Here is a 24,645-nt window from a genome sequence, read left to right as displayed (position 1 = left end):
ATTAAAACTCTGGCAGCTCTTAACCAACCTGGCTTGGAGAAGACACCCAGCATAGAGAAGATACTCAAGCAAGGTCTCAGGAGAGTCCAAAAGAGGGGGCATTTAGAGTACAATCAGAAAGACTATCCAAGAGGGAAGTAGGTAAGGATGGTATGAAGTTCAGACTGGGGGCAGGAAGTTGTGGGACTACTCCTTCTACTTCTCAATATCCTTTCCCTAGACCTTTGCCTTACTATACAAAGTCCCCTTCTCAGATTCTTTTCTTTCCGTTTTCCACATGGTTTGGGAGTGGGGGTGGGTGGGGGGTTGGGGAAGAAGGCCTAGTCCATTTTTAAACGAATGAGATTTCGTCCTATCCAACTTTACTCTGAATAAATACTTAACTTCCCTCCTTAGAAACTTACCAAGAACGTTTTCAGGTCCATGACTCCCAAACCTAGAAGCTCAAAATCCCCACTCGCGACGTTTTAAGCTACGGAGTCTCGAGAACGGCAGCGAGGAACTCGGATTTCCGACATGCCGCGGAAATATCCCCCCAAGCTATACCGTTACAGCCAGAAGCAAACAAAACATTTTGATCTCACTCCTGTAAATAGCCATACAGATCCCCTTGGCATTGGAGGGGGGGGGGGGAAGAAAGAAAAAGAAACAAACAAGCAAAAAAAAAAAAAAAAAAAGCCACTTGGAATAATCTATTTTTTTCATCTATTACCCGTGGTCACCTCTGGGGGGATGTGGTTACGGGCATTTTTCACTCTGGAATTTCGTATTTTTATGCACATGCAGTAATCAGGGGGGGAAACTTTTTTTTTCTTTTTCTTTCCTTTCTTTTTTTTTTTTTTTTTTTTTTTTTTTTTTGACCATGCTGGAAGCAGATGTCGTCCTTCCCTGCCTGGAACGAGCTCCCTAATAGCGGATCACACTCGCTCGCCGTCCACCGCGAACAGCAGGGCGAGCTCGCTCTCTAAAGTCCTACAACAAATGAATCAGGGCAGCACCGAGTCAACAAACCAAACGGGGAATTCAGGTCCCGACGGTCGCACAGGGCCGTGGAGCCGCACACGTCCAGATGCACCCCGAGGGCACGCGTCTTTGCAGTTTTAAGGCGCGACAGACACAGAAGCCTTGTTAAAGGAAGGCCAGGTCCATTCGACTCTTCCTCCCTCCGCCAGCCCACGTTTTAGCGGTTTTAAAAATCCCGATTGCGATCACAAAGCATCCCAAGGGCAAGAAAGCGCAGCTCGCTCCTGCAGCCGTCGCGAACACGGACTCACTCCGGCGGGGGGAGAGAGAGGTCGGCCTCGGTCCGCCGCGTTGCTCGGGGGAGGTGAAGCCCGCCAGCGGCCAGAAGCGGTTAGGGCCGTTACTCACCATTTCTCGGGACGCCGAACTGGGGCTGGCGGAGCACCGAATTAAAGAGCATCTGGGCCAGAGGAAGAGGCTCAACGGACAGAAAAGCCGTGGAAATGCCCCCAGGATGAGCAGAAAGCGTAGCTCGCGCCCCTCACAACACGACTAGTTATTGCCTCCAACTCCCGCCACTGTAAGCCCCGGCCACCAAACTCCCCGCCAAACTGACGTCACGCCCTCTGATTGGCTCCCGCGGCGGCGTCCGGGCGCCTCCGAGTCACTTCCCCCCTCCAATCCCCGCCTCCTTTTCTCCGAGCCGCGGGAACCCAGAGTGGAGGAGCTCCCTGAGCGCCTGCGCGGGGGGCCGCCGAGGCGCTGGCGAACGGCGGGGAGACCAGGGCGCATGCGTAACAGGGCTTGACAGAGCGCGGAGGAAAAATCCGCGAGAAGGTGGTGGAAGAAGATGGCGGTGCTGGGGCAGAGTTTGCGATCTTTTTAAAATAGGCTAGTCGGGGGACTATTCGGGTCATGGCGTCAAACTCAACTAAGTCTTTCCTGGCAGATGCCGGCTATGGCGAACAGGAGCTGGATGCTAACTCTGCCCTTATGGAATTAGACAAAGGTATTCGAAAGAGCGGGCTGAGCGGGTGAGACGGGCGTGGGGGGCAGTGGCGCCACCAGGCGGTGGCAGCCGCCGGCCAGGCGCATGCGCGTAGCGCCCCTGGGCGGGGGCGAGGGCGGCCACCTAGGCTTCTGGGGAGCGCAGGGCTTTCGCTGCTCTGGGAGGTTGCAGGAAAATTGCAGCGTTGCTGGTTTGGCTCTGCACCAGCTGAACTAGTAGTGAGCTCCAGTGATGGGCCCCGATGTGACCACTGGAGGGCACAGTCCCCCGATTTTCCAAGCATTTTTTTTTTTTTTAATGCCACATTTAAACTGTGAAATTATTTTTCAGGTACGTTCAGTTGAGACCAGGTCTTCACTGAGAGTGCGGAATAGTAATCTTGCAGCCACTTTATAACGATGTGTTTTTTTTTTTTTTTTTTTAATTTCTGTACCTCTTACATACGGGGTACTAGGTAGATTAAATACGGCCAAGAAAAATCCGAAAAGCATAGCTCCTCTTTCTGTAAATTCCACGAGTTTTATTTTCCTTTGGGAGGAGGGGTTAGGGATGGGAGGCCTGGTTGGTGTAATGGAAGGAGCTTTGGAGTTAGGCGGAGTCGAATTCCAGTGCCATCAGTGTTAATATCATGGACAGGTCACCTAACTTCACCTAACCTCGATGTTTTTGTCTGCAAAGTGGGTCTAGTACCATTGAGCTGGCAACACTGTTGTAAGTATTAAGTAATAAAACTATGCAAGAGAAGTCTTTATCAAATGCCAAAGGAATATGCCTTTTTAGGTTCAGCTATGGGAGACCAAGGCAAATATTTGACAGTAAAGAACTCAAGTATTAAGCCTTTGTTTCAGTGATTTTTATTGAATGGGGGAAACAGATTTTGTCAAATTCTTCATTAATAACCATAGCCAGTATTATATGTTGAGGATTGGGACTACTGATTAGAAGGATCTTTAAGTCCACGTTGAGCCAGTTCCCAGCTCTGACTTGGGCACTCAACTTTTTTGGGATTCCGTTTTTTTTTTTTTTTTTTTCTTTTTTAACCTGTAAACATTTTTAGTGGGTAGGTCTAGGTAAGTGTTTCTCAGACTTTTTAAAAAGCTTTCAACTCCTTTTAGAGCAGCATAAAAATGTTACAGCACTCCAGTGAGATATTCCTTTGGTTGTGTCACAGTATCTTTAGTGCATCCCCATCTGTCAAGAAAATGATGTTGAACTTGACTTTCTTTTACCAAAGCTGTAGGGCTTGTCCCCCATGAAATAAAAAAATTATAAGATTAAATGTGTTTTTTAAACACTACATAACCCTTTCCTTTCCATTCTGGAAATTTCTTCCTTATTCCCCAGTGAGAGTTGCAGGTCCAGTTATCTAATAACCCCAACAAATCTAAAGACATTTTCCACCATTCTGGTCCAGGTAGGCTCCTTTCATAATGACACTAAGACTGTAGAGCAGAGATTAGGATCCGGTTCTGAGAAATGAGAAAATCTAGAATTACTTCCTTAAATTTGCCATTGTTCTAAGAAAAAACAACAACACAGGTTTTGCTTCTTGGAAGTTGAAATAGGAATATTTCAGATCTATAAGACATAAATGGATGACTATCATTTAACTATATACCAGCTGTCAGTCCTAAGTCTTAAGTAAGCCTTCACATTCAAGTCTCCCAGCAGTACCCCAGGTAAGTGTTTCCTAGATGAGTCTCAAGCTCAGAAAAATAATTTGAACAAGATAAGGGCAATACTTTTGTTCTTTTTCACTTCACCATGCTATATGCCTTTTAAAACTGTGAAGAATTTAGATTACAGAAATAGCCAGTGTCATTAGAATATAGTTTAGTATTTGAACTATTGAGTCATTTCAGGCTTTATCTGTTAAAGTATTTGTTTTATGATCTGAAGGTCATAGGGTCAGAAGGCTACAAGTTGTAACTTTCTTTTAATTCTGAAACATGTTGACCAGAAATTCCCAAAGTGCATTCCAAGGAATACTGTTTCCTACTCCATAGCCTCTCTTCCTGTCCCTCCTTCCCTCCCTCCATCCCCCCAACACATTCAGACACATTCACACACCTGACTTATTTCGGGGTTTGTACTAGGGGAACAGAAACAAAACAAAGCCCCTGACTCTAGAATTTATCTTTTGGACAGAGAAAATAGGCAATAAGCAAATATAGTAAGCATGTATTGTGACAAATAGTGATACATTCTATAAAGAAAAATGAAACTAATGAAGGGGGCTGGAGAAAACTGGGTGTGGGGTTGGGGTTGGTTGGTTATTTTATATAGCATAGTCAGAGAAAGCCCTCACTGGTCAAATAGTGGAACAGCAAGTACGAAGGCTCTGAGGTTGGAACCTGTTTTGCATGCTGTTTCTGGAGCAGCGTGATAGCCATGGAGGATGAAAACATAACCAGAAGCTAGTTCATGTAGAGTAATACAAGCCATTGAAAAGACTGGCTTTAATTCTAAGTGAGTTGGAAAACTATGGGGGATTTTCAACAGACGGGTGGCATGTCTGACTTAATTTTAAGAAGGACCAGTTTGGCTGCTGTGGGAGGGCCAGAGATGGAAGTAGGGAAACTAGTGAGGAGGCAATCGTAACAGTCTAGAGGAAAAAAATAGTGGCTTGGGCCAGGGTGGTTTCAATGAAGGTGTGTGAAATGCTGAGATTCTGGACATATTTTGAAGGTAGAGCCAACAGGATTGGCAAGTGAATTTGAGAGACTTGATTCGCTAATGAATGATGAGAGTGTGGAAATTAGTGGTCAGGAAAACCTAGAGGTTTTTGGTCCGATCTACTAGACGTGTGTATTGCCATTTATTGAGTGAATGAAAGTGTTACCAGTTTGGGACTGCTAAATTTGAAGTGTCTCTTAGTCATCCAGATGGAGGTGTTGAATAGGCGGTTAGGTGTATAGATGTGACGCTTGAACTCCATTATAAAGAAACATCTGTGGCACTAGTGTCCTAAGATACACACTTGGGAAATGTCATTTATAAACTGTTGCACTTGGTTCTGAGCCTTTCAAGCAAGCATGGCAGCGAGCTATTTGTTTCTGATCTCTAGGAATAAATGGATTCTGTTTTGAAGCTGAGTCAGGTCTATTCCTTTGGGATGTAGTTAGCAGTACAAGAAAATAATCATTTGATAGCCATTCATTCATCCAGCAGATATTTACAGATCACCTACATTGTGTTAGTCACTGTACTCAGACTTGGGGCTATGCTAGTGAACAGTACGGCTTTAAGAAGGAAACAGCTACATGAAATAGGGCCTCGTTGGTCAGGACAAGAAGTTTGGATTTTAGGCCAAGTGCATTGAGAAGACATTACAAGTTTTTAAACAGGACTGGCCCGGTTTGGTTAACATTTTTAGAGATCACTCTAGCTGCTATGTAGCAGTCTTTCTGCCCCTTTTTTAGAGTTTTAAGCTGATAACCATGCTGAATTTCTGTGGAGACTAATCAAGTACGACTTATATTTTGTCTGACACATTTCTTAATATGGATAAGAATTAATGTAGCATTATAAAGGACATAGCTCACATAAATTACTGTAATCAGTATAACTTTCTCACTAATATAACTTCTGCATAGTCTGAACTGACCGAAGGTATCCCGATGATTTAGGAAAACCTATGCAAGATCTTCACCTTGAGTGAAAAGGAGAGTCTGCCTTAAATGATATCACTCAGCCTATCTGCTTCCTGTGAGGTTGCCCTTGAAAGGATGAAGTGAAAGAGCAACAGGGAAGGGAGTGGTTACCTTTCTTGCAGCTGGGCTATGGGAAGGGAAGAAATACAGGAGATGGAGTTGCTCCTTGAGATGTTGAACTTACTACTGCATGAAAAATTTGATGGGATTTTGAATGAAGAATTTAAATATGAAATTGAAGATAGATATAAATCAGGACAACTATTTATACTCCCTTATTCTCCCCTTAGAGGCTATCCCCTCACTTATATTCAAAACGTGAATTCTCAGACCATGAATTCGGAGACCACAGATTACTGTTACACAATCCATATTGGCACAGATGTAGTTGATGTCATGATAAACAAATAGGCTTTAAAAGTATCTCCATATTCCCTACAAAAAGAGAGACCTCTGCAGCGAGATCTGTACAGGTGACTAATTCCATGCCATAGCTGATTGATTCAGAAGTGTACATATGACCCACACTGAGTCAATCAAATTCTCTCTCGAGAATCTGTACCACCAGACCATATTTAGTCTGACAAGAAGTGGACCTGTAAGGTCATGTGGAATTGAGAGTCTTAACATGTCAACTCTTGATTGGTGATCACTTGATTGGGTCATGAACTATTCCAAAAACCCAAGGCCTTTTTTCAATTCTTACTTAAATCTATAGACTCATTTTTATATATGGTTAAGAGCTACTGTCTTGTAACTTACAAAATGAGTTAAAAATTCCTAAAAATGAATGTTCATAAATTAGTTCATGATTCTAAATCAGTATTGTGTGCATGCTATTATTCAGTATTGCATACATTCCACCATGTACAGTTACAAACAATTTATTAAATTTGGGTGAAGGGTGTTTTATTGTCATCAGATGAGCTACTATCATTTCAGTTTTTTCTATTCCTGCTTTTTAAATAGACTTTACTGAGACTTGCCGTTAGCGATTTATTAATCTATGGGTTGTTAGCTTACCTTATAATGTGTGGTGCATACCTGTGTTGGTTTTTTTTTTTTTTTTTTTTTTTTTTTGCTCTTACCCCTATTTTTAAAGAATACACTTTAAGATACATATGTGTGTTATGGCTCCATTTTGAATCATCCTGACTCCTTAGCTGAAGCAAACGTATATAACAAACTCCTAAAATGTGCTTGTAAGGTAATGTCTGTTAGCAGTGTTCTTTGTAGTGTGTGTTAGTCATGTTGGTGGTCACTTAGCATCTTGTGATCACTCCTCCTGTGCTTGAGGAACGACCCACACAATGAATCCTGCCTCACGAGAGTGGAAGCAAAAACTCACCTTCCTAGCTTCCCTTGCAAGAGCGCAGGATGTGAACTTGGCCCTACCAATCAGACAAACCTCCTCTGGGCTCTGAGATACAGGATTTAGCAATGCAAGAGGCATGGTTGGAGAGCATACTCAGTTCTGTACCCTGGCTGCGACAGTGGCTGCGGTGCTCCTAGGGGACAGGAGCAGCAGCAGTGGCTACAGGCTCCTGAATGTCAGCAGAGCTGATTGTAGCATCTGGTATTTCCTAGCAACAAGATCTCTCCTCATCTAATCAGTCTGGTAGTGTAGTATTAGGTGTTCTGAGATGCTTGGCCTTGAAACTGTTGGTTAGGTTTTTAAGAAACTCATGTTGTGGGATCCCTGGGTGGCGCAGCGGTTTGGCGCCTGCCTTTGGCCCAGGGTGTGATCCTGGAGACCCGGGATCAAATCCCACGTCGGGCTCCCGGTGTTGGAGCCTGCTTCTCCCTCTGCCTGTGTCTCTGCCTCTGTGTGTGTGTGTATGACTATCATAAATAAATAAAAGATTAAAAAAAAAAAAAAGAAACTCATGTTGTGCCTCATCAGCCTGTTAGCTTGTGTTGCTTGGAGCTAAGAACTCTGGCTGATAGCATGCTACCTAGAAATGTGTGTTGTTTTGAAAACTTGAATACTGTAGGTAACAATCCCGAAGTTTACCATCATTTATATTGTTCTTCTTCAGTTCCCTAGAATTTGTCTTTTCTCAGAATCATACCACTCTAAAATCATAATTTAAATAGCCCTTTTAAAATCTTAAGCTCTGTTCTCTAGTTAGTTACTTGCTCAAGATGTATTTTAGCATAATAGGTTAGGACCATAGGCTCTGGAGCCAGATTGCCAGGATTTGAATCCCATGTCTGCCATTTATTAGCTGTTGTTCCTTAGGCAAGTTGAGTAACCAGCCTTTGCCTGTGTCATCTTTAAAAGGGGGATAATAATAGTACTTCTATGATTGTAGTGAGAGTTTAATTCATGTAAAGTGCTTAGCACAGAATAAGCACATAATACCATCACCATCATGGAGGCTAACTGCTATCTTGATCGTTCTTTCTTTTTTTTTTTTTTTTTAAGATTTTATTTATTTATTCATGAGGGACATAGAAGAGAGGCAGAGACATAGGCAGAGAGAGAGAAGAGAAGCAGGCTCCCTGCGGAGAGCCTAATGCAGGTGCTCCATTTTATTAGCTTCATTAACTTTCTTACCAATACGTTATTTTTTATTTTTTATAAAGATTTTATTTATTTATTTGAGAGAGCACAAGCAGGGCAAGGAGCAGAGGGAAAAGCAGACTCCCCACTGAGCAGTGAGGCTGACAAAGTCTGATCCCAGGATCATGACCTAGGCCATAAGCAGACACTTAACCACCTGAACCACCCAGGGGCCCCTTTACCAGCACTTTAAAATCTCATCCAAGATTCTCTTCTAGTTATGTGTGCCCAAAAGCAGCCAAAAATTGCTAGAGAAAGATAGTAAGCTATATGACCATTATCAGAAACGATATCAGACCCAAACGGGCCTTCAACACAGGCCTGCAATACTACTATAGTGTTTCTTTGGTCAAGACTCTCACCTTCTTAGTGATATTGCAGATCTTTAAAATTTTCAAAAGCAGACATTCTGGGTTTTATATGAAATCTCATTTCTGAGGGGCAGCTGGGTGCCTCAGTCGGTTAAATGTCTGCCTTTGGCTCAGGTCATGATCCCAGGGTCCTGATATTGAGTCCCACATCCTGTTCCTTGCTCAGAGGGGGAGCCTGCTTATCCCTTCCTCTGCCTCTCCACCCCTTCCTCGTGTGCACGCGTGTGCTCCCTCTCTTGCTCTGTCTCAAATAAATAAAATTAAAAAAAAAAATAAAATTTGACAATGAATTCAAAACCTTAAAAAAATATTATCTATCAGATAAAATTTTTCTGAGGGTTAGATTCAGCAACTTAACTAGTTTTCTAACTCCAGTATAGGCAGGGCAGTTAAATAAGATGGAAGTGGTGGAGGATAGCTTGAGGATCTAAATTCCTACCTTCTCAAAGTAGCTAAACAGATACCTGGGCCCCAACCTCAGATTTGGTAGGTTTGGAGTAGAACTCTGGGACAGGTATTTTTGAAAAGTTTTACAAATGTTTCTGATGCTGAACCACTAGCCTCACAAAATGACCTGCACATGTTAAGTGCTAAATAAGTCTAGAATAATGAATTTCACTGCAGCCAAGTGAAGTTTGAATGAATAAGCAATTGACAGACAACCTGTTTTAGTTCTCCCAGTCTACCTGCATGTTGCAGCTGAATTAAGCACTGTTTAATTCCAGGCATGGAAAAGAAAGAGAGCTCTGTTTCTTTGGTGGGAGAATACAAAGAAAGGGGTAGAAACAGAAATCACATCCCTCCACCTTAATCTTGTTTTACACTAACATTCTCCCAATCATTGATTTTATGATCAGGGCATTCTTCCTTAGGTTGGTTGTAACTAGCAACAGAAGTAAAGTAAATAGTCCCTCTTGGAACAAGATCTGATTGTGCTGAGTACCTGTTTTCAGGTGCTTGGTTTATTCTGGAATTTAAATTGGCCCAGAGCAAGCAAGATGGGTACCATACTGCCCCAGCCTAGGATGATTGTTTGTTTGTTTTTTTTTTTGTTTTTTTTTTGTTTTTTTTAGGATTATTGTTAAATCCTAAATCTTAATGCATTTCTCTCTTCACTTGAACCTTAGCTTGAGACTCTCAGAGCCAGCCTTCCTTATTTCCTTTCTCCTAAAGCTCTTACATCAGAAAATAAGAAATTTACTATTCTTTAAACTTACTTGTTCTGACTGGCCCTGTTACAAGGATGAGGGTCTATTTTATTTTAAGGAAGTAAAATTTGACAGTATTAGAGAAATCAAAACATTTCTCTGGCCAGATTCAAAATTATCGGTAGATTTTAAATCATATTTAAACAAATGGATGCTGTCTGTGGTTCTGTTTTTTAAGGGAAAGTAAAACATCGTATTCTATCCTCTACATGGGCTGCCTCCTACTTTACCTTTTCCATCCCAACCAAGATTAATTCATTACAAACAGAACTTTACTCCCTTTTGCGTCACTCAACTATTGGCAGAAAAAAGAGGAGGGAAAAAGTCCAAGTTACTTGAATTGTCGGAACAGATTCCTGCAGCACACATAGATGAACACATTGGTTCCTTCTCTGTCCTCTCACCTTCATCCTCAGACTTGGCCCTTCATCTTCTCCCCTTCCCGTTTGTCCTTATGCCCCATATGTGTCCCTTGACCCCTTTGTCAAGTTAGGCCTTTAGAAAAGCTTTTAAGGGTATATGAACTACTGCCAGTTACCTAGAGCATTTCCATTGGCACTGTGTGTGGCTGGAAGATGACTCCAAGAGTTTTAGTGGCAGTTCTTCCATGTGTGGAGGTTGGAGGATAGGGAAAGAAGGGATATGTTCTAGATATCTCAATTACAAAATTGAAGTAATTTTGAATTAATTTTCCCATAGGAACTTTTATGATAAGTGGTTATTGGATTCTGGAACATGAGTGCTGATAGTGCTTTTTTTTTTTTTTTTCCTATGAGGAAATATATTCCAAGTACCAGATAACCAAAATGAGTGCATTTATAGAACTCAAACCGTTAGTAAGTTGTAGAAGTTGCTTGTGCAGATTTACTTGTGGTTGGCTTTTATTTATTTTTTTTAAAGATTTATTTATTTATGATAGAGAGAGAGAGAGAGTGGCAGAGACACAGGAGGAGGGAGAAGCAAGCTCCATGCTGGGAGCCCGATGTGGGACTTGATCCCGCGACCCCAGGATCGTGCCCTGGGCCAAAGGCAGGCGCTAAACCGCTGAGCCACCCAGGGATCCCCTGTGGTTGGCTTTTATATTGAAACATACTGACAATCAGTAGAGTCCTCAGACTGATACTTACTTTGTCATTTTTTAACAGTGAGCCAAGTTTATTGAACAGAGATATCCTAGGGTACTTATTCTTGTATAAATATAGATAAAATTAGCATTTTAGAAATGCTAAAATACCAAAAGAAAATATTTGAAGGTGTTATTTTTAATACCATATCAAGATATTCATTTCTAAATGAGTATTTTTTAGGGATTGAACATTACCTTTTGGTTGTTTTTTTTTTTTTAATCAGATTTATTGAGGTATAATTTATGTATAGTAATACTCACCAAATGGATGCAGTCATGAAATCGCTACCACAAGTCAAGACATAGAATATTTCCTTCACTCCAAAAACTAACGCTGTACTTTGTAATTTTCTCTCTCTAGCTCCTGACAACCAGGGATCTCTTCTCTGTCTCAAAGTTTTGCTTTTCTCAAATGTCTTATAAAATAGTCATACAGTATTATAGTATTTTGGGGGGTCTGACTTCTTTTACTTACCTAGTGATTTTGAGATTTATTCTTGTTGCATGAATTAGCAATTGTTTCCTTTTTATTGCTGAGTGATAATCCATTGTATGGATATACCACAATTTGTTTATTCATTCACCAGTTGGGGGACATTTTTTCCAGTTGGGGCTATTATGAATAACACTACTGTGAGCATTTGAATAGAGATCTTTGTTATGGACATATGTTCTCAATTCACTTAGATAAATATTTAGAAGTAGTATTGCTATACTTATATATAGTAAGTATATGATTATCTTTATAAACACAGCCAGACTGTTTACCGAAGAATGGTATAGATTTGCCTTCCTATCAGTAATATATGAGACTCACAGTTGCTCCATATACCTCATTAGCACTTGGTATTGTCAGTCTTAAAATTTTTTGCCATTCCATGGGACGCCTGGGTGACTCATTAGTGGAGCGTCTGCCTTTGGCTCAGGTAATGATCCCAGGGTTCTGGGATTGAGTGCCGCATGCCTGTGTCTCTGTCTGTCTCTGCCTCTCTCTGTGTGTCATGAATAAATAAATAAAATCTTTAAAAGAAATTTTTTTTTGCTATTTTAGTATCTACGTAGTGATGTCTTCGTGTGGTTTTTAATTGACATTTCCTTGATGGCCAACAGTACTGAACATCTGTTAACTTGCATGAATTTGCCATTGATATTTCTTCTTTAATGAAATTTCTCTTCAAATCTGGCCCATTAAAAAAATCAGGTTGTCATCTTATTGAGACATAAGGAGATGTTGTCCGTGGAGCCAACCCTATGGGGTAGAGGCTGGAGGTGCTGCTGATGAATTCACCCAAAGTAGAACAAAAGAGATAGTCGTTTATTGAATACACTGCAAGAGAGCAGCATGGCAGGACAGCAAAGGAGACTGAGGAGGTGGGGTAGGGTATGGGGGGTATTGAGGAGGCATGGGAACTATGGGATTTTCCTTTTTGGTACCTGTGCCTGGTCGTTAAGTAGCCCTTTGGTCAGCTAGGGCTTATGGATATTTTGAGATGGGTTACCTAATGGACCTGTGTGCAGCTCAGTGGTGGTCGCTGTGGGCCCTTTTACCTTACTCAGTTTCCATTGCTCAAGCCTGTGGCTTAAAAGTGGCCTCCACATTGTCCAGATATTTTCTTCTGGTGTCTGACTTGTTTTTTCTTTCTCTTAACAGTATCTTTGAAAATGCAGAAGTTTTTAATGTTGATGGAGTTTATTTTATCCCTTTTTTATTTTATGATTTGTGCTGTTTGTGTTTTTTTTTCTAAGAATACTTAACCCAAGCTCATAAAGATTCCTCTGTATTTTCTTTCTTTTTTTTTTTTTTAAGACTTTATTTATTTATTCATGAAAGACAGAGAGAGAGAGGGAAAGAGGCAGAAACACAGGCAGAGAGAGAAGCAGGCTCCATGCAGGGAGCCCGATGTGGTACTTGATCCCAGGACTCCAGGATCACACCCTGAGCCAAAGGCAGGTGCCAAACCACCGAGCCACCCAGGGATCCCCTGTATTTTCTTTATATACTTTCTAATTTTAGCTTTTATGTTTAGGTCTGTGATTCCTTTTGAGTTAAATTTTTGTGTATAGTGCAAATTAAGGATCGAGGTTTTATTTATTTATTTTTGTTTATTGATTTCCACTTGTTCCAGAATAACTTGTTAAGAGTATCCTTTCCCCATCCAGTTATCTTAGCCCATTTTTTAGGTCATTGACTTGAGACCTTTCTTCTTCTTTTTTTTTTTTTAAAGATTTATTTATTTATTTATTCATGATAGACACAGAAAGAGAGAGAGAGGGAGAGAGGCAGAGACACAGGCAGAGGGAGAAGCAGGCTCCATGCCAGGAGCCCAACGCGGGACTTGATCCCGGGACTCCAGGATCGCGCGCGTCCTGGGCCAAGGGCAGGTGCCAAACCGCTGAGCCACCCAGGGATCCCCGAGACCTTTCTTCTTTCTAATATAAAGCATTTGATGTTGGGGTGCCTGGGTGGCTCAGTGGTTGAGCATCTGCCTTCAGCTCAGAGCGTGATTCTGGGATCCTGGGATCAAGTCCCGCATTGGACTCCCCATGGGGAGCCTGGTTCTTCCTTTAGCCTATGTCTCTGCCTTTCTCTCTGTCTCTCATGAATAAATAAATAAAATCTTTTTTTAAAAAAAGCATTTGATGTTATAAATGTTTCTTAAAGAACTACATTGGCTGTATCTCACAGATTGTGTTTTCATTTTCATTCAGTTCAAGAGATTTTTCTAATTTTCTTTTCACCTGTGGCTTGTTTATAAGTCGTTTAATTTCCAAATATCTGGGAATTTTCTAGATATTTTTCTCTTAACAGTTTCTTTTTTTTTTCTTAAGATTTTATTTATTTATTCATGAGAGACACAGAGAGAGGCAGAGACACAGGCAGAAGGAAAAGCAGGCTCCTCACAGGGAGCCTGATGTGGGACTTGATCCCTGGAGTGGGATCATGCTCTGAGGCAAAGGCAAACGCTCAACTGCTGAGCCACCCAGGTGTCCCTCTCTTAGCAGTTTCTAATTTAATTCCATTATGGTCAGAGAACATAACAAAGTATGGTTTTAGTTCTTTTAAATTTGCTGAGATTTATTTTATAGTCCCAAATATTCTTTAAGATACTCAACCTTTGAAAAAGACTTGTCTCCTTTTCATTATTTTATATTAAAGTGGGAGCTTACCAAATTACTATTTTATAGGCTCTTTTTATTTTTAAAAAGATCATAAGGTATGGTGGTACCTTACCTAATTGTGAATGAATGTTATTTTACTGCAGAAATAATTTTACTGTGTAGTGCTGTGTTGGTATTTGCTATTTTTGCCTTGTAGCTACAGGTTTGTAAGCTGTTCTTTCATTTCCATGCCTTTCATAGGTCTAAGATCTGGCAAACTTGGTGAACAGTGTGAAGCAGTCGTTCGCTTTCCCAGACTCTTTCAGAAATATCCATTCCCTATTCTCATCAATTCTGCATTCCTAAAGTTAGCAGATGTTTTCAGAGTTGGGTAAGTCTTTGTAAATCCTCAGTGTCCTAAAGTACTTTGTTCAGATTTCTTTCTTTAATGTTGTGGTCTTTATTGTTTTTGCCTTTTGGGACTTAACACATGGTTAGTGGCCATTTTAGTGGATGTACATGGCAGTTTACAACACTTTTGTTATGAAATGTAATGGCATTTTAAGCAGAAATGAACTTACAAGTCAGAGAGTACGTATTTCTTTGGGGAACAGGATAAATCAAATTAAGGCAATCTTTATATATGTATATTATTGCTATTTTGGAAGTATCTGTGGTTTGCACAGATTGTTTTTGAAAAGTTCCTGATTTAATAACTTACAACACAAGATTACATGTTACTGGGAAGTGTCTGAAACATGGAAGCCCTGGATAAATACCTTTTGGGGTTTTTTCCTCCCTGCTAGTCCCTCTCCTGCATGCACTTGTGTGTTTATACACACAGAGTCAGACTTGAGGGAGAAGAAATGTGTAGCATTAGCTTGAGAGAAGAGGAAGACCATCTGGCCTCCTGGTCTTGGTCACAATATGATTGAGGAGATTTAATTCATCCCTAGGGCTTCTCTTCCTATCACTGCCATTTTGGTGTCTTGCAGCAGGGCTGCAGGCATTGCCAACTGCTTATGCTTAGTAATCTTAAGTGTAGGCTTCACACTACCAAACACCATATGAATCCTACATGTAGCTCCTGTTTTCTCTAAATACATCAGTAGAGCAGTGTCTCCAAACTTTAGATCTTGAAAGCTCTCACCTGAATTTCTCTGGTCTTGAGTATGTTATCTCAGCTCCATATCCCTTCTTGGTACTTGAGTCTTAGTTCCTTTATGTTATCCTTTCCCTGATACATGCTTAGAGTTCCTGGCTTTGGCTTTCACATTTCTCATCCTTCCTTCTCATACGTGTCTGAGGATATCAGATAATATCCAGGTAATGATACGATGGGACCTCTTGGAAAGGATTGAATCTGGAATTAGTTCCATCCACTATAGAAGGAGAGAGAGACTGAACTGTAAATGCTGAGTTATGAGAAGTCTAATATCCCATACAACAGACATGAGTTTTTTATTTCCTTTGAAATGAATTACAAATTGTTTGCCAAGCAGTTCTATCAGTTCACACTTTCACCAAGATTGCATACCTCATGACCACAACCTAGTCAGCACTGTTAGTTTTATTACTTCTGATTTGTTAGTTATAAAATGGTAATTCATTGCTGTTTTAACTAGCATTTTATAAATAACTTGTGTGGTTGAATATTTTGCCATATAAACTCATTTCCTTTACTGCATATCTTGCTTGTTTGCTTTCTTAATTTTTGTTTTATATATAATCCTGCTCTTTGACGAAAATCCTTAAACATATTAAATTTTTGTGAGTAATGTCAGTATTCTTTGATTAGAAGAAGACATGAAGGGGAAATGGAGACATTTATTTTACACATCTGCAGTAATATAAATAACTAACATTTACTGACCTCTTTCTATACATCAGTTGCTATTCTCATTTGTACATGTTTTCATTTGTGGTAAGTACTGTAGGTCAGCACTATATAATTGAGGAAATGAAATAGAACAGAGAAGTTAAGTTGAACTTGTCCACAGTGATAAAGTATAGTTAATGAGAGACAAAGCCAACATCCCAGTCTTGGCAGTTGGTTTCCAAAAGCTATGATATATTACCTATCTGACAGTTTGAACATTTGTGTTTATTGTACATAATACGTTTGAGACATACCTGGATAAACAGTATGCACGGCATGAGAAAATTATTTTTAGGGAGAACATCAAACATTTGAAAAGGATTCCTTATGTTTTGTTTTGTTTTGGCATTCCAGGTATAATAACAAATGCAAAAGCAAAAACTTGAGAATCCCTCTTCTAGTGTAGTGAAGCAATCAAATATACCAACCATGCCCACAGTTGTGTCATCTGCAAATCAGGGCAGATTTTCTTCCTTTTTGGTCTGTGTGCCTTTTATTTCCTTTTCTTACTACTGCACTAGCTTGAGGTTCCAGCCCTATATTGTATAAGAATAATGAGTGCTAGCATATTTGCCTTTTCCCCAGAATTCTGAGGAAAGCATTCAGTATTCCAGCAACTTAAATATAATGTTAGTTCTTGGCTTTTGGTCTATATTCCTTATAAAGTTAAAGAAGTTTTCTTCTATTCCCTAGTTTGATTAGTTTTATCATGGTTGGGTTACTGAATTTTTTCCTTGCTTTTTCTGCATTGATTGATATGATCATGTAACTGATTAGCCTGTTAATATTATAAATTTGCAATTAAGCATTGCTTAATTTTTCAATATTAAACCAGCCTGGTATTCCTAGATAAAAAACAACAACAGCAAAAATCAAAGTGTAGGCTTCAGCCTTTTTAATGAGGCAAGTAATAAGATTGAAAAACATTGTCCTGTTGCTAAAATTTAATATCATTAGTGTGGCTTTGGTTCTTAATTAAATATTACTTTCCTAAAGTCTAATTTGCTTTATCTCTGGTTCTTCATAGAAACAATTTCCTGAGGCTGTGTGTTCTTAAAGTTACTCAACAAAGCGAGAAGCATTTGGAGAAGATTCTAAATGTGGATGAATTTGTGAAGAGAATTTTCTCTGTGATTCATAGTAATGATCCTGTTGCAAGAGCCATCACACTCCGGTATACTCTGTTGCTATCATGAATCACCACAAGATTGTTTGAATTGCAATTATATAATCAAAAAAAGGCAATATGTTTCCTTTTTTCAGTGTGAATGTTAAGGATTTGTTTTTACAGCCAAGATCCCAGGCAGAAATAGGGTAACTATCCCTATGTGTACATGCTTTTCTGTTACCACCTATGGTACTGTTCTGGTTGTGAATTACTGCTTAACTTGTGTTTGAAAGATTCCTTCTCATAGGTTGGTTTTCTGATCAGATAACTGGGGTCTGAGTCTAGCTTAGCCTCAGCTCATTTTGAACTCTTACCTTCCTGACCTTGTTCTGTTTCATGTCAGTTTTTGTATTCACCCTTGGTTATGTGCTCATTTTTATATGTAATAATTTTTATTGGAACTCCTTGGAGAGGGGATCCCTGGGTGGCGCAGCGGTTTGGCGCCTGCCTTTGGCCCAGGGCGCGCGGTCCTGGAGACCCGGGATCGAATCCCACGTCGGGCTCCCGGTGCATGGAGCCTGCTTCTCCCTCTGCCTGTGTCTCTGCCTCTCTCTCTCTCTCTCACTGTGTGCCTATCATAAATAAATAAAAGTTTAAAAAAAAAAAAAAAAAAAAAGGAACTCCTTGGAGAATGCCAGATAGAACCACTGTAGTTTCATCAGCCTTTTCTTTTCTTTCTTGGCATCTAAAAAAAAAAATTTCTTTTTAAAGATTTTATTTGAGAGAGGGATTGGCAGGGGCTGAGGGGAGCAGAAGTGGAGGGAGAGAGAGAATCTCAAGCAGGCTCTACTCAACCGACTGAGTCACCAAGTGCCACGCCCCCCAGTTTTGTTTTGTTTTTTTAATTTTGTCAGAATTTCGTATTGTAAGCCTTATATCCAGCTTGAATATATTCCCTTCTTAGGTCTACTGTCTATGGAATGTATGTGCAATTTTTAGACTTTTGGAATTCACTTTTCCTAAATTATAGGGCTCATATCTGACTTATTTTTGTTCAGGAATGAGCCCTCTTTTAAACCATGAAGTCTAGGATGTCACTTCTCTAAGTTTTAATATCTGGAGGAATAGATACTGTTAACAACGATTATTTTTGGTAGAGGTAATTGGGCTATAGATTATAAGAGACTTTTCTGAGTAGTTTTGCAATGTCTGAATTATTTTCCACAAGCATGAGTTATTTTTTTTATCATAAGATAATTTTTAAAAAATAATAGAATTTAACTGGTGAAATGATTTTATAACTGATTTAGAACTACTTTGAATATTTTGAGAAGAAATAGATTAATATTTGAATATTCCATTAATTTTGCATGCTTGTTCTTTCCAAATGTGGCTTTGCCACAATTCTTCATTGAAGAACTGTTGCTATCAATAAAGCCAGAGATTTCTAGAAAACTTCCAGAAAGATTTATTTTATTTTATTTATCTTATTTATTTATTTATTATTTAGAAAGATCACTTTAAAGGAAAAACATCAAAATAAAATCTTAAAAAAAAAAAGGGACACCTCGGTGGCTCAGTGGTTGAGCGTCTGCCTTTGGCTCAGGGCATGATCCCAGGTTCTGGGATCAAGTCCCATATCAGGCTCCCTGTGAAGACCTGCTTCTCCCTCTGTCTGTGTCTCTGCCTCTCTCTCTCTTGTGTTTCTTGTGAATAAATAAATAAAATCTTTAATAAATAAAGGAAAAAATCAGTTTGAAATTATATTTTTTGACATTAACACTTAATGCAAAAAACATTAAAAGAAATTTGAGTTCAGGTGCCTGGGTGGCTAAGTTGGTTAGGCATCTGACTTCAGCTTAGGTCATGATCTCAGGGTCCTGTGATCCATCCCCAAATTGGGCTCTCTGCTCAGCAGGCAGTCTGCTTATTTTCCCTTTACCTCATCCCCCAGCTTGTACCCTATCTCTATCTCTCTGATAAAGAAATAAAGTCTTTAAAAATATATATATAAGCTAAGAATGTTAAGAAGTCCAGTTGCCATTTAAAACACAGTATAGGGGTGCCTCGCTGACTCAGTCCAGGGAGCATGCTATTCTTGATCTTGAGGTTGTAAGTTCAAGCCCCATGTTGGTGTAGAGATTACTTAAAAATAAAATCTTAGAAATAAGTGAATAATGAATGAATGAATACATAAAATGTAGTACATTAATAAGATCCTTATATAGGCAAGGCTTTATATGATTTTGCCAAATAAAAACATTCTTGGAGTAGTTACTTTAAGAAGAGGAAAAAGCTTGAAGATCAGGAATAAGAGGTAATCAGATCATTTTGTAAAGTTTGCAGAATTATAAAATAAATATCAAATACCAAAAAAAAGGTATATTTATAACAACACAAAACAAAAATTCTAGAATCAACACAATATGAGAGTATCAAACCTTTCTCACAAAAATAGAACATTTTTGAATTGCCTTAAAATTTTTTTTCATGAATGCCTGGGTGCTTCAGTAAGTTAAGCATCTGCATTTGGCTCAGATCATGTTCCCAGAGTCCTGGGATCAAGCCCCCACATCAGGCTCCCTGTTTAGTGGAGAGTCTGTTCTCCCTCCCCTCCTCACGCTTTTTCTCAAATAAATAAAATCTTTAAAAAATTTTTTTCCATTATTTCATAGTTTTTTCATGATACAAGAAATGACTTAAAGTATTTTTTAAATTTAGTGTATTATTTAATATTGCATTATAAAGTAAAAATATGATCTTTTAAAGTATAAAAACTAATTTTGCCATTAAAAAAGTAATAAGCACCGTGTCATTTACTACCTTAATTATGTAAGAAAAAGTGTGATTTGTCAATAAAAATTTTTAAATCACACATTTAACTTGGAGCTAAATATATTAAAATGCAGTTTCCTTTTTTTTAATAACATTATAAATTTTAACACTAGAGCAGAAATTTTTTTCTAATGCATTTCATAGTAAATTACAATTGTGCACTTCCCGCTGGATACTTTAGCATATATATCATTTGCTAGAGTTCAGTTTGTTTACAGGGTTATCTGGTTCTTTTTGTTTTAAGATTTATGGATTTATTTATTTGAGAAAGAGAGAATGCGCACAAGCACACACATGCACAAGAGGGTAGGGATGGAGGGAGAGAATCTCAGGCAGGCTCCCCATGTAGCACAGAGCCCAGTGCCTGGCTGGATCCCATCACGCATGAGATCATGACCTGAACCTAAACCAGGAGTCAGGCACTCCACCGATGGAGCTACCCGGATGCTCCAGAGTTACCTGATTCTTTAGTGTCAGTTAATTGAGTACTGACAGGTGATTCAAATTACTCCAACCACTATCAAGATTTGGAACTTCAGAATATTCCCTTATGCTCCTTTCTATTCAGTTCCTTTATCTACCTCCCCAGAGGCCACTGCTCTTCTGATTTTTTCCCCATTATATCAAATTTCTGTAAATTTTCAAACTTCGTATAAGTGAGCTTATACAATGGGTATCCTTTTGTGTCTTTTTGAGATGAATCCATTTTATATGTTAGAAATTTGCTCTTTTTATTGCTGAGTACTTTTCCATTGTGTGACTGTGAGTTTATCTGTTCTCTTACTGATGAATACCTATGCTGTTTCCAGTTTCGGGCTATTATAAATAAAGCTGCTGTGAACCTTCTGGTACAAGACTTGTGAACACGCTTCCCTTTCTGACAAATATATACCTAGGAGTGAAATTGCTGAATCATAGGGTAGGCATATATTTAATTTTATAGGAAACTGCCAGGCCTTTTTCCAAAGTGGTTTTAACCATTTTATATTCTGACCAATAGTGGTGAGCTCTGGTTGCTTCATACTTTTGCCAATCTTTGGTGTCGTCGTCAGTCTTCATTTTAGCCATTCTGGTGGGATATATAGTGGTTTTGATTTGCATTTCCTTGATGGTGATGATCACTTTCTCATGTACCTTTTGATGACAGTTCTATCTCTTTCTGAGAAGATCCATTCAAATTGCCCGTTTTCTTTCATTAAATTGTTTAGATTTTATTGTTACTTATTTTTTATTACAAAATTGTAGGATTTCTTGATATATTCTGAATACTAATCCTTTGTCAGATATATGCTTTTTAAATCATATTTTAAAATAGACAGAAATTTCTTTCAGGGCCTGAAAGCCATGAACAAAATTACTACCATTTTTATGCTCTTCGTTAGGTTATATCTCAACATTATTGTTTCTTATATTTTCTGTTTCAAACTAAAATAATGTATGCCTCAGAATAAAGATAGTTCCCAACTAGGGTAAGTGTTGTGAGTGTGTTATCTGATAGCCACTAACCACCATACATGTGCTTTTAGTTTATACTATGAGGTCTTCAAAATAATCTCCTTTTAAAAGGGAAAAATACTGTAAGTGCTTTTGTAATTAAAAAAAAAAAAAAGATGTCAACTCTTTGAAATACCATTTGAGAAGCAATGACCTGCTCAACTGAAGAAAAGTTTGGCTGTATGTGTAGGGAGGACTATTGTGGTCCCAACTCACATTCTGATAAGTTGACATTTCATAAATCACTTTCTGTGATGTAAAACAAAAAAGTGATACCTGCTCTAATGGATTCACTTATTTCCTATATGGTAAAATGCAACATGTGCAAAAAAGAAAAAATTGTTGATCACCATAGAAATGTAAAGAACTTGGCTATTAAAATCCGTCTTTGAAAAGATATGAAACATGTAAGTGATTATAAATTCGTTCCTTCCATCGTGGAATACTTGGCTATAGTACTTTTTTTTATAAAGAAAAAGATGTGATACAAAAAGGATCTCAGTGTCTTAGAGCAACATGATTTTTCACTGAGGAGCATTATAGCGCGATGAAAAACGAGTCTGTTAAAGAGAAAAAGTTTACAAAGGAAAGATGGGGCTGATAAATGATAGATCAAGTACATTAAGTACTCTGAGTACCCATTGAATAGAAAGTTTGTTGTGTTTTTAGGAAGATAGATTCAAGTGGAAACTCTGATCTCAAGGAACTTGCTTTCTGGAAAAATGTATAAGGTTAAATACATGAAAGAAAACAGAAAGTGATGTCTCTCAAATGCTCAGGAGTTTATAGAGTCAGGACGATTTAAACATAAGGGAAAGGACAAGAAGAGATGATACTTTAAAGATGTTTTCTTTTTTTTACCCGTTACTTTAGACTTGTCAATTAAAACAAATGGAAGAAGAAAAAGCTGGGAGGTATTCATAGTCTCTGAAATGTAGTGCTACAAATAATTTATAATATTACCAGAAATATTTTCAGAAAGTAGTGACTAATGAGATTATGCTTTTTGCGCCCTTTTATATTTAAGTACTAACAAACATCAAAAATGTTGATATTAGGGCATCCCGGGTGGCTCAGCGGTTTAGTGCCACCTTCTGTCCAGGGCCTGATCCTGGAGACCCGGGATCGAGTCCCACGTCAGGCTCCTTGCATAGAGCCTGCTTCTCCCTCTGCCTGTGTCTCTGCCGCTCTTTCTCCCTCTGTGTGTGTGTCTCATGAATAAAATAAAAATCTTTTAAAAAAAAAAAAGGTTTAAAAAAATGTTATTAGCCTAACCTAATCTTTTCTTATATGAAATAATATCTTACAAGCTGTTTATTTCTTTTGAAAAATAACGTAATTTCAAAACCTTATTTTCAAATTGAATACAAATTACATTTTTAATCCATTTAAAAATTTTTTTTGTATAAACTCTAATACTTATGTCCTATCAAATCTCCATAAGATAGGTGGTAACATGTCAAGTTGGAAGGTTACTTAGGACGACTTTGAGAAAACCTGTCACTGTAGGAATTCTGTTTTGTCTATCACAGTGTTTTGTAGCCCTCAAAAATCCATGCCTTTTTGCTGAAACATCTTTTAAGCTTTATCTTGTGTAGTTTGTGTTACAAACAATAGATTTTTTCCCTTTTCCAAATTTATAATTTATTATAAAGTAGACTGTGTTTTCCCAGATGCTTCCTCGTCCTTGCAGATTCTGAGATGAGCACTGTTACCTCTACCTCTGTTCTCTTGATGTTAAAGACCAATTTAAAAATCATGGTATCCATATTCACTGAAGTCTTTTTTTTACTTTGTGGATTTGCATAATAGCAAAAATGTTGTTTTGCCAAAACAGACTTAACATTGGAAAATTGATATTTTGATGCTTTAATAATTCAGAAGTTTCTGGGCTCTATTTGGTACCTGGGAGGTACTTCAGGATGATAATTTAGAATTTTGCTTATGTTAGATAAGCCATGTTAATTTTTCTGACATATCAGAGTGTAGAAAAGTGTTTAGAATTTGAGTCACTGCTTGATTCCTAAAGTTGATGCTTTACTAACCTGAGATTTAAAGGATTGCCTACAGATTTTAATTGTGTGATCTAGCTTTGCCTTGCTTCTTCCTCTCTTGATTTTTAGCTTATTGTATTTCTGTTCTTCTTGGGGTCTCTGTCTCTGTAGGATGTTGGGAAGTCTGGCATCAATAATTCCTGAGAGGAAGAATGCTCATCATAGTATTCGTCAGAGTCTGGACTCACATGATAATGTAGAAGTCGAAGCTGCCGTTTTTGCTGCTGCAAACTTCTCTGCACAGTCAAAGTAAGCATTGGCTAAAGAAAAGGTTTTGAAGGAATAAATAATCAATATACATAAACACTAAATGAAAAATGTAAGTGGTAAGGTGTATTTTCCAGGAGGATTTACATCATGTTGGGGGAAAAAAACTTCAATACATAATACAGAACGGTTAAGTACATATGTTGGCATTAACTGCACATGAAATAAGAATTTCCAGAAGGACAGATTGCACAGATTAGTTAGGGAGGGCTTCATTGGGAAGCAGTTTTGTCCACTTAGGCATCCCCCTCTAAACATACATGGTTCTAATGCTAAATTGCTGCTTTCTTATTGTCTTCCCAAGGTTAGCTTTTTTGGCATTAGAACTATGTACAAAAAAAAAAAAAAAAAAAAAAAAGAACTATGTACAGTTTGACAAAGATAGTAATTTGAGTTGAAACCAGTTTTAACCTATTTGGGATGTCATATCCTATATTATTATCTTATAAAACAATTTTTTTTTTGGATGCAATGCTGACCATGATTATGTTACTATATCTAAAAATACAAATTATCTTCTTTACTAACTGATATCAAAAATAGCATTGCTTTCTGGAGGCATTTTGGTAATATGCATTTGCTTTAAACATGTTCATCCTTTTATCCCCTTTAAGTGGACCTGAAAATCAACCTCTGAGAACTTATCCTGTAAGTCAGCAATGTGTACTGATACTTATTTGCAAGGATGCTAGTTGTAATGTTACAGAAACAACAACAAAATTTAGTAGCAACCTAACTTCCAACCACAATGAAATATTATCTCAGCTCTTAACAAATATATTTTAGAAGTATATTTGGAGAACAGGTTATATCATAATTTATGTGATATTATAGAGTATATTTTTTAAGAGGTATTTGTATTGATAAAATAGAAAAAAGACAAAGGGTATATATCAAAATACTGTCTCTGGGTGATAAGATGGTATCTTATTTTCCTTTTTTATTAAATTTCTCTATATACTGTCAGGAGCAACTTTGGGCTTTATAACCAGATGGATAGCATTATTTTTAAA

General features: G+C 38.4%; 2 protein-coding genes across 4 annotated transcripts in view; one reads left to right on the top strand and one right to left on the bottom strand.

Moving 5' to 3' along the window:
* The window catches only part of DTL (denticleless E3 ubiquitin protein ligase homolog), a 48,605-nt gene extending 47,020 nt beyond the window's left edge, over positions 1 to 1,585 (bottom strand). For 2 of the 3 annotated variants that reach the window (XR_005361915.1, XM_038542074.1), the window contains exon 1: positions 1,372 to 1,585. Coding sequence is in view for 1 of the 3 variants with exons in the window: in XM_038542074.1 (XP_038398002.1) it covers positions 1,372 to 1,423 (52 nt within the window). In the remaining 2 variants the exon portion in view is untranslated. Of the gene's footprint in view, positions 1 to 404; positions 507 to 1,371 lie in introns of those variants that run through there. The other variant, XM_038542076.1, reaches the window with a different exon arrangement.
* Positions 1,586 to 1,740: 155 nt separating this feature from the next.
* INTS7 (integrator complex subunit 7) overlaps positions 1,741 to 24,645 on the top strand; it is an 84,822-nt gene continuing 61,917 nt past the window's right edge. The window contains exons 1-4 of the mRNA XM_038542073.1: positions 1,741 to 1,972; positions 14,257 to 14,386; positions 16,902 to 17,048; positions 23,477 to 23,614. Coding sequence (XP_038398001.1) covers positions 1,879 to 1,972; positions 14,257 to 14,386; positions 16,902 to 17,048; positions 23,477 to 23,614 — 509 coding nt within the window. The 5' untranslated portion in view covers positions 1,741 to 1,878. The remainder of the gene's footprint in view (positions 1,973 to 14,256; positions 14,387 to 16,901; positions 17,049 to 23,476; positions 23,615 to 24,645) is intronic.

Source organism: Canis lupus, chromosome 7 (assembly GCF_011100685.1).
Source record: "Canis lupus familiaris isolate Mischka breed German Shepherd chromosome 7, alternate assembly UU_Cfam_GSD_1.0, whole genome shotgun sequence".
NCBI lineage: Eukaryota > Metazoa > Chordata > Mammalia > Carnivora > Canidae > Canis > Canis lupus.
The sequence above is the reverse complement of the archived record's forward strand: the minus strand, read 5'-3'. Positions and strand labels throughout refer to the sequence as shown.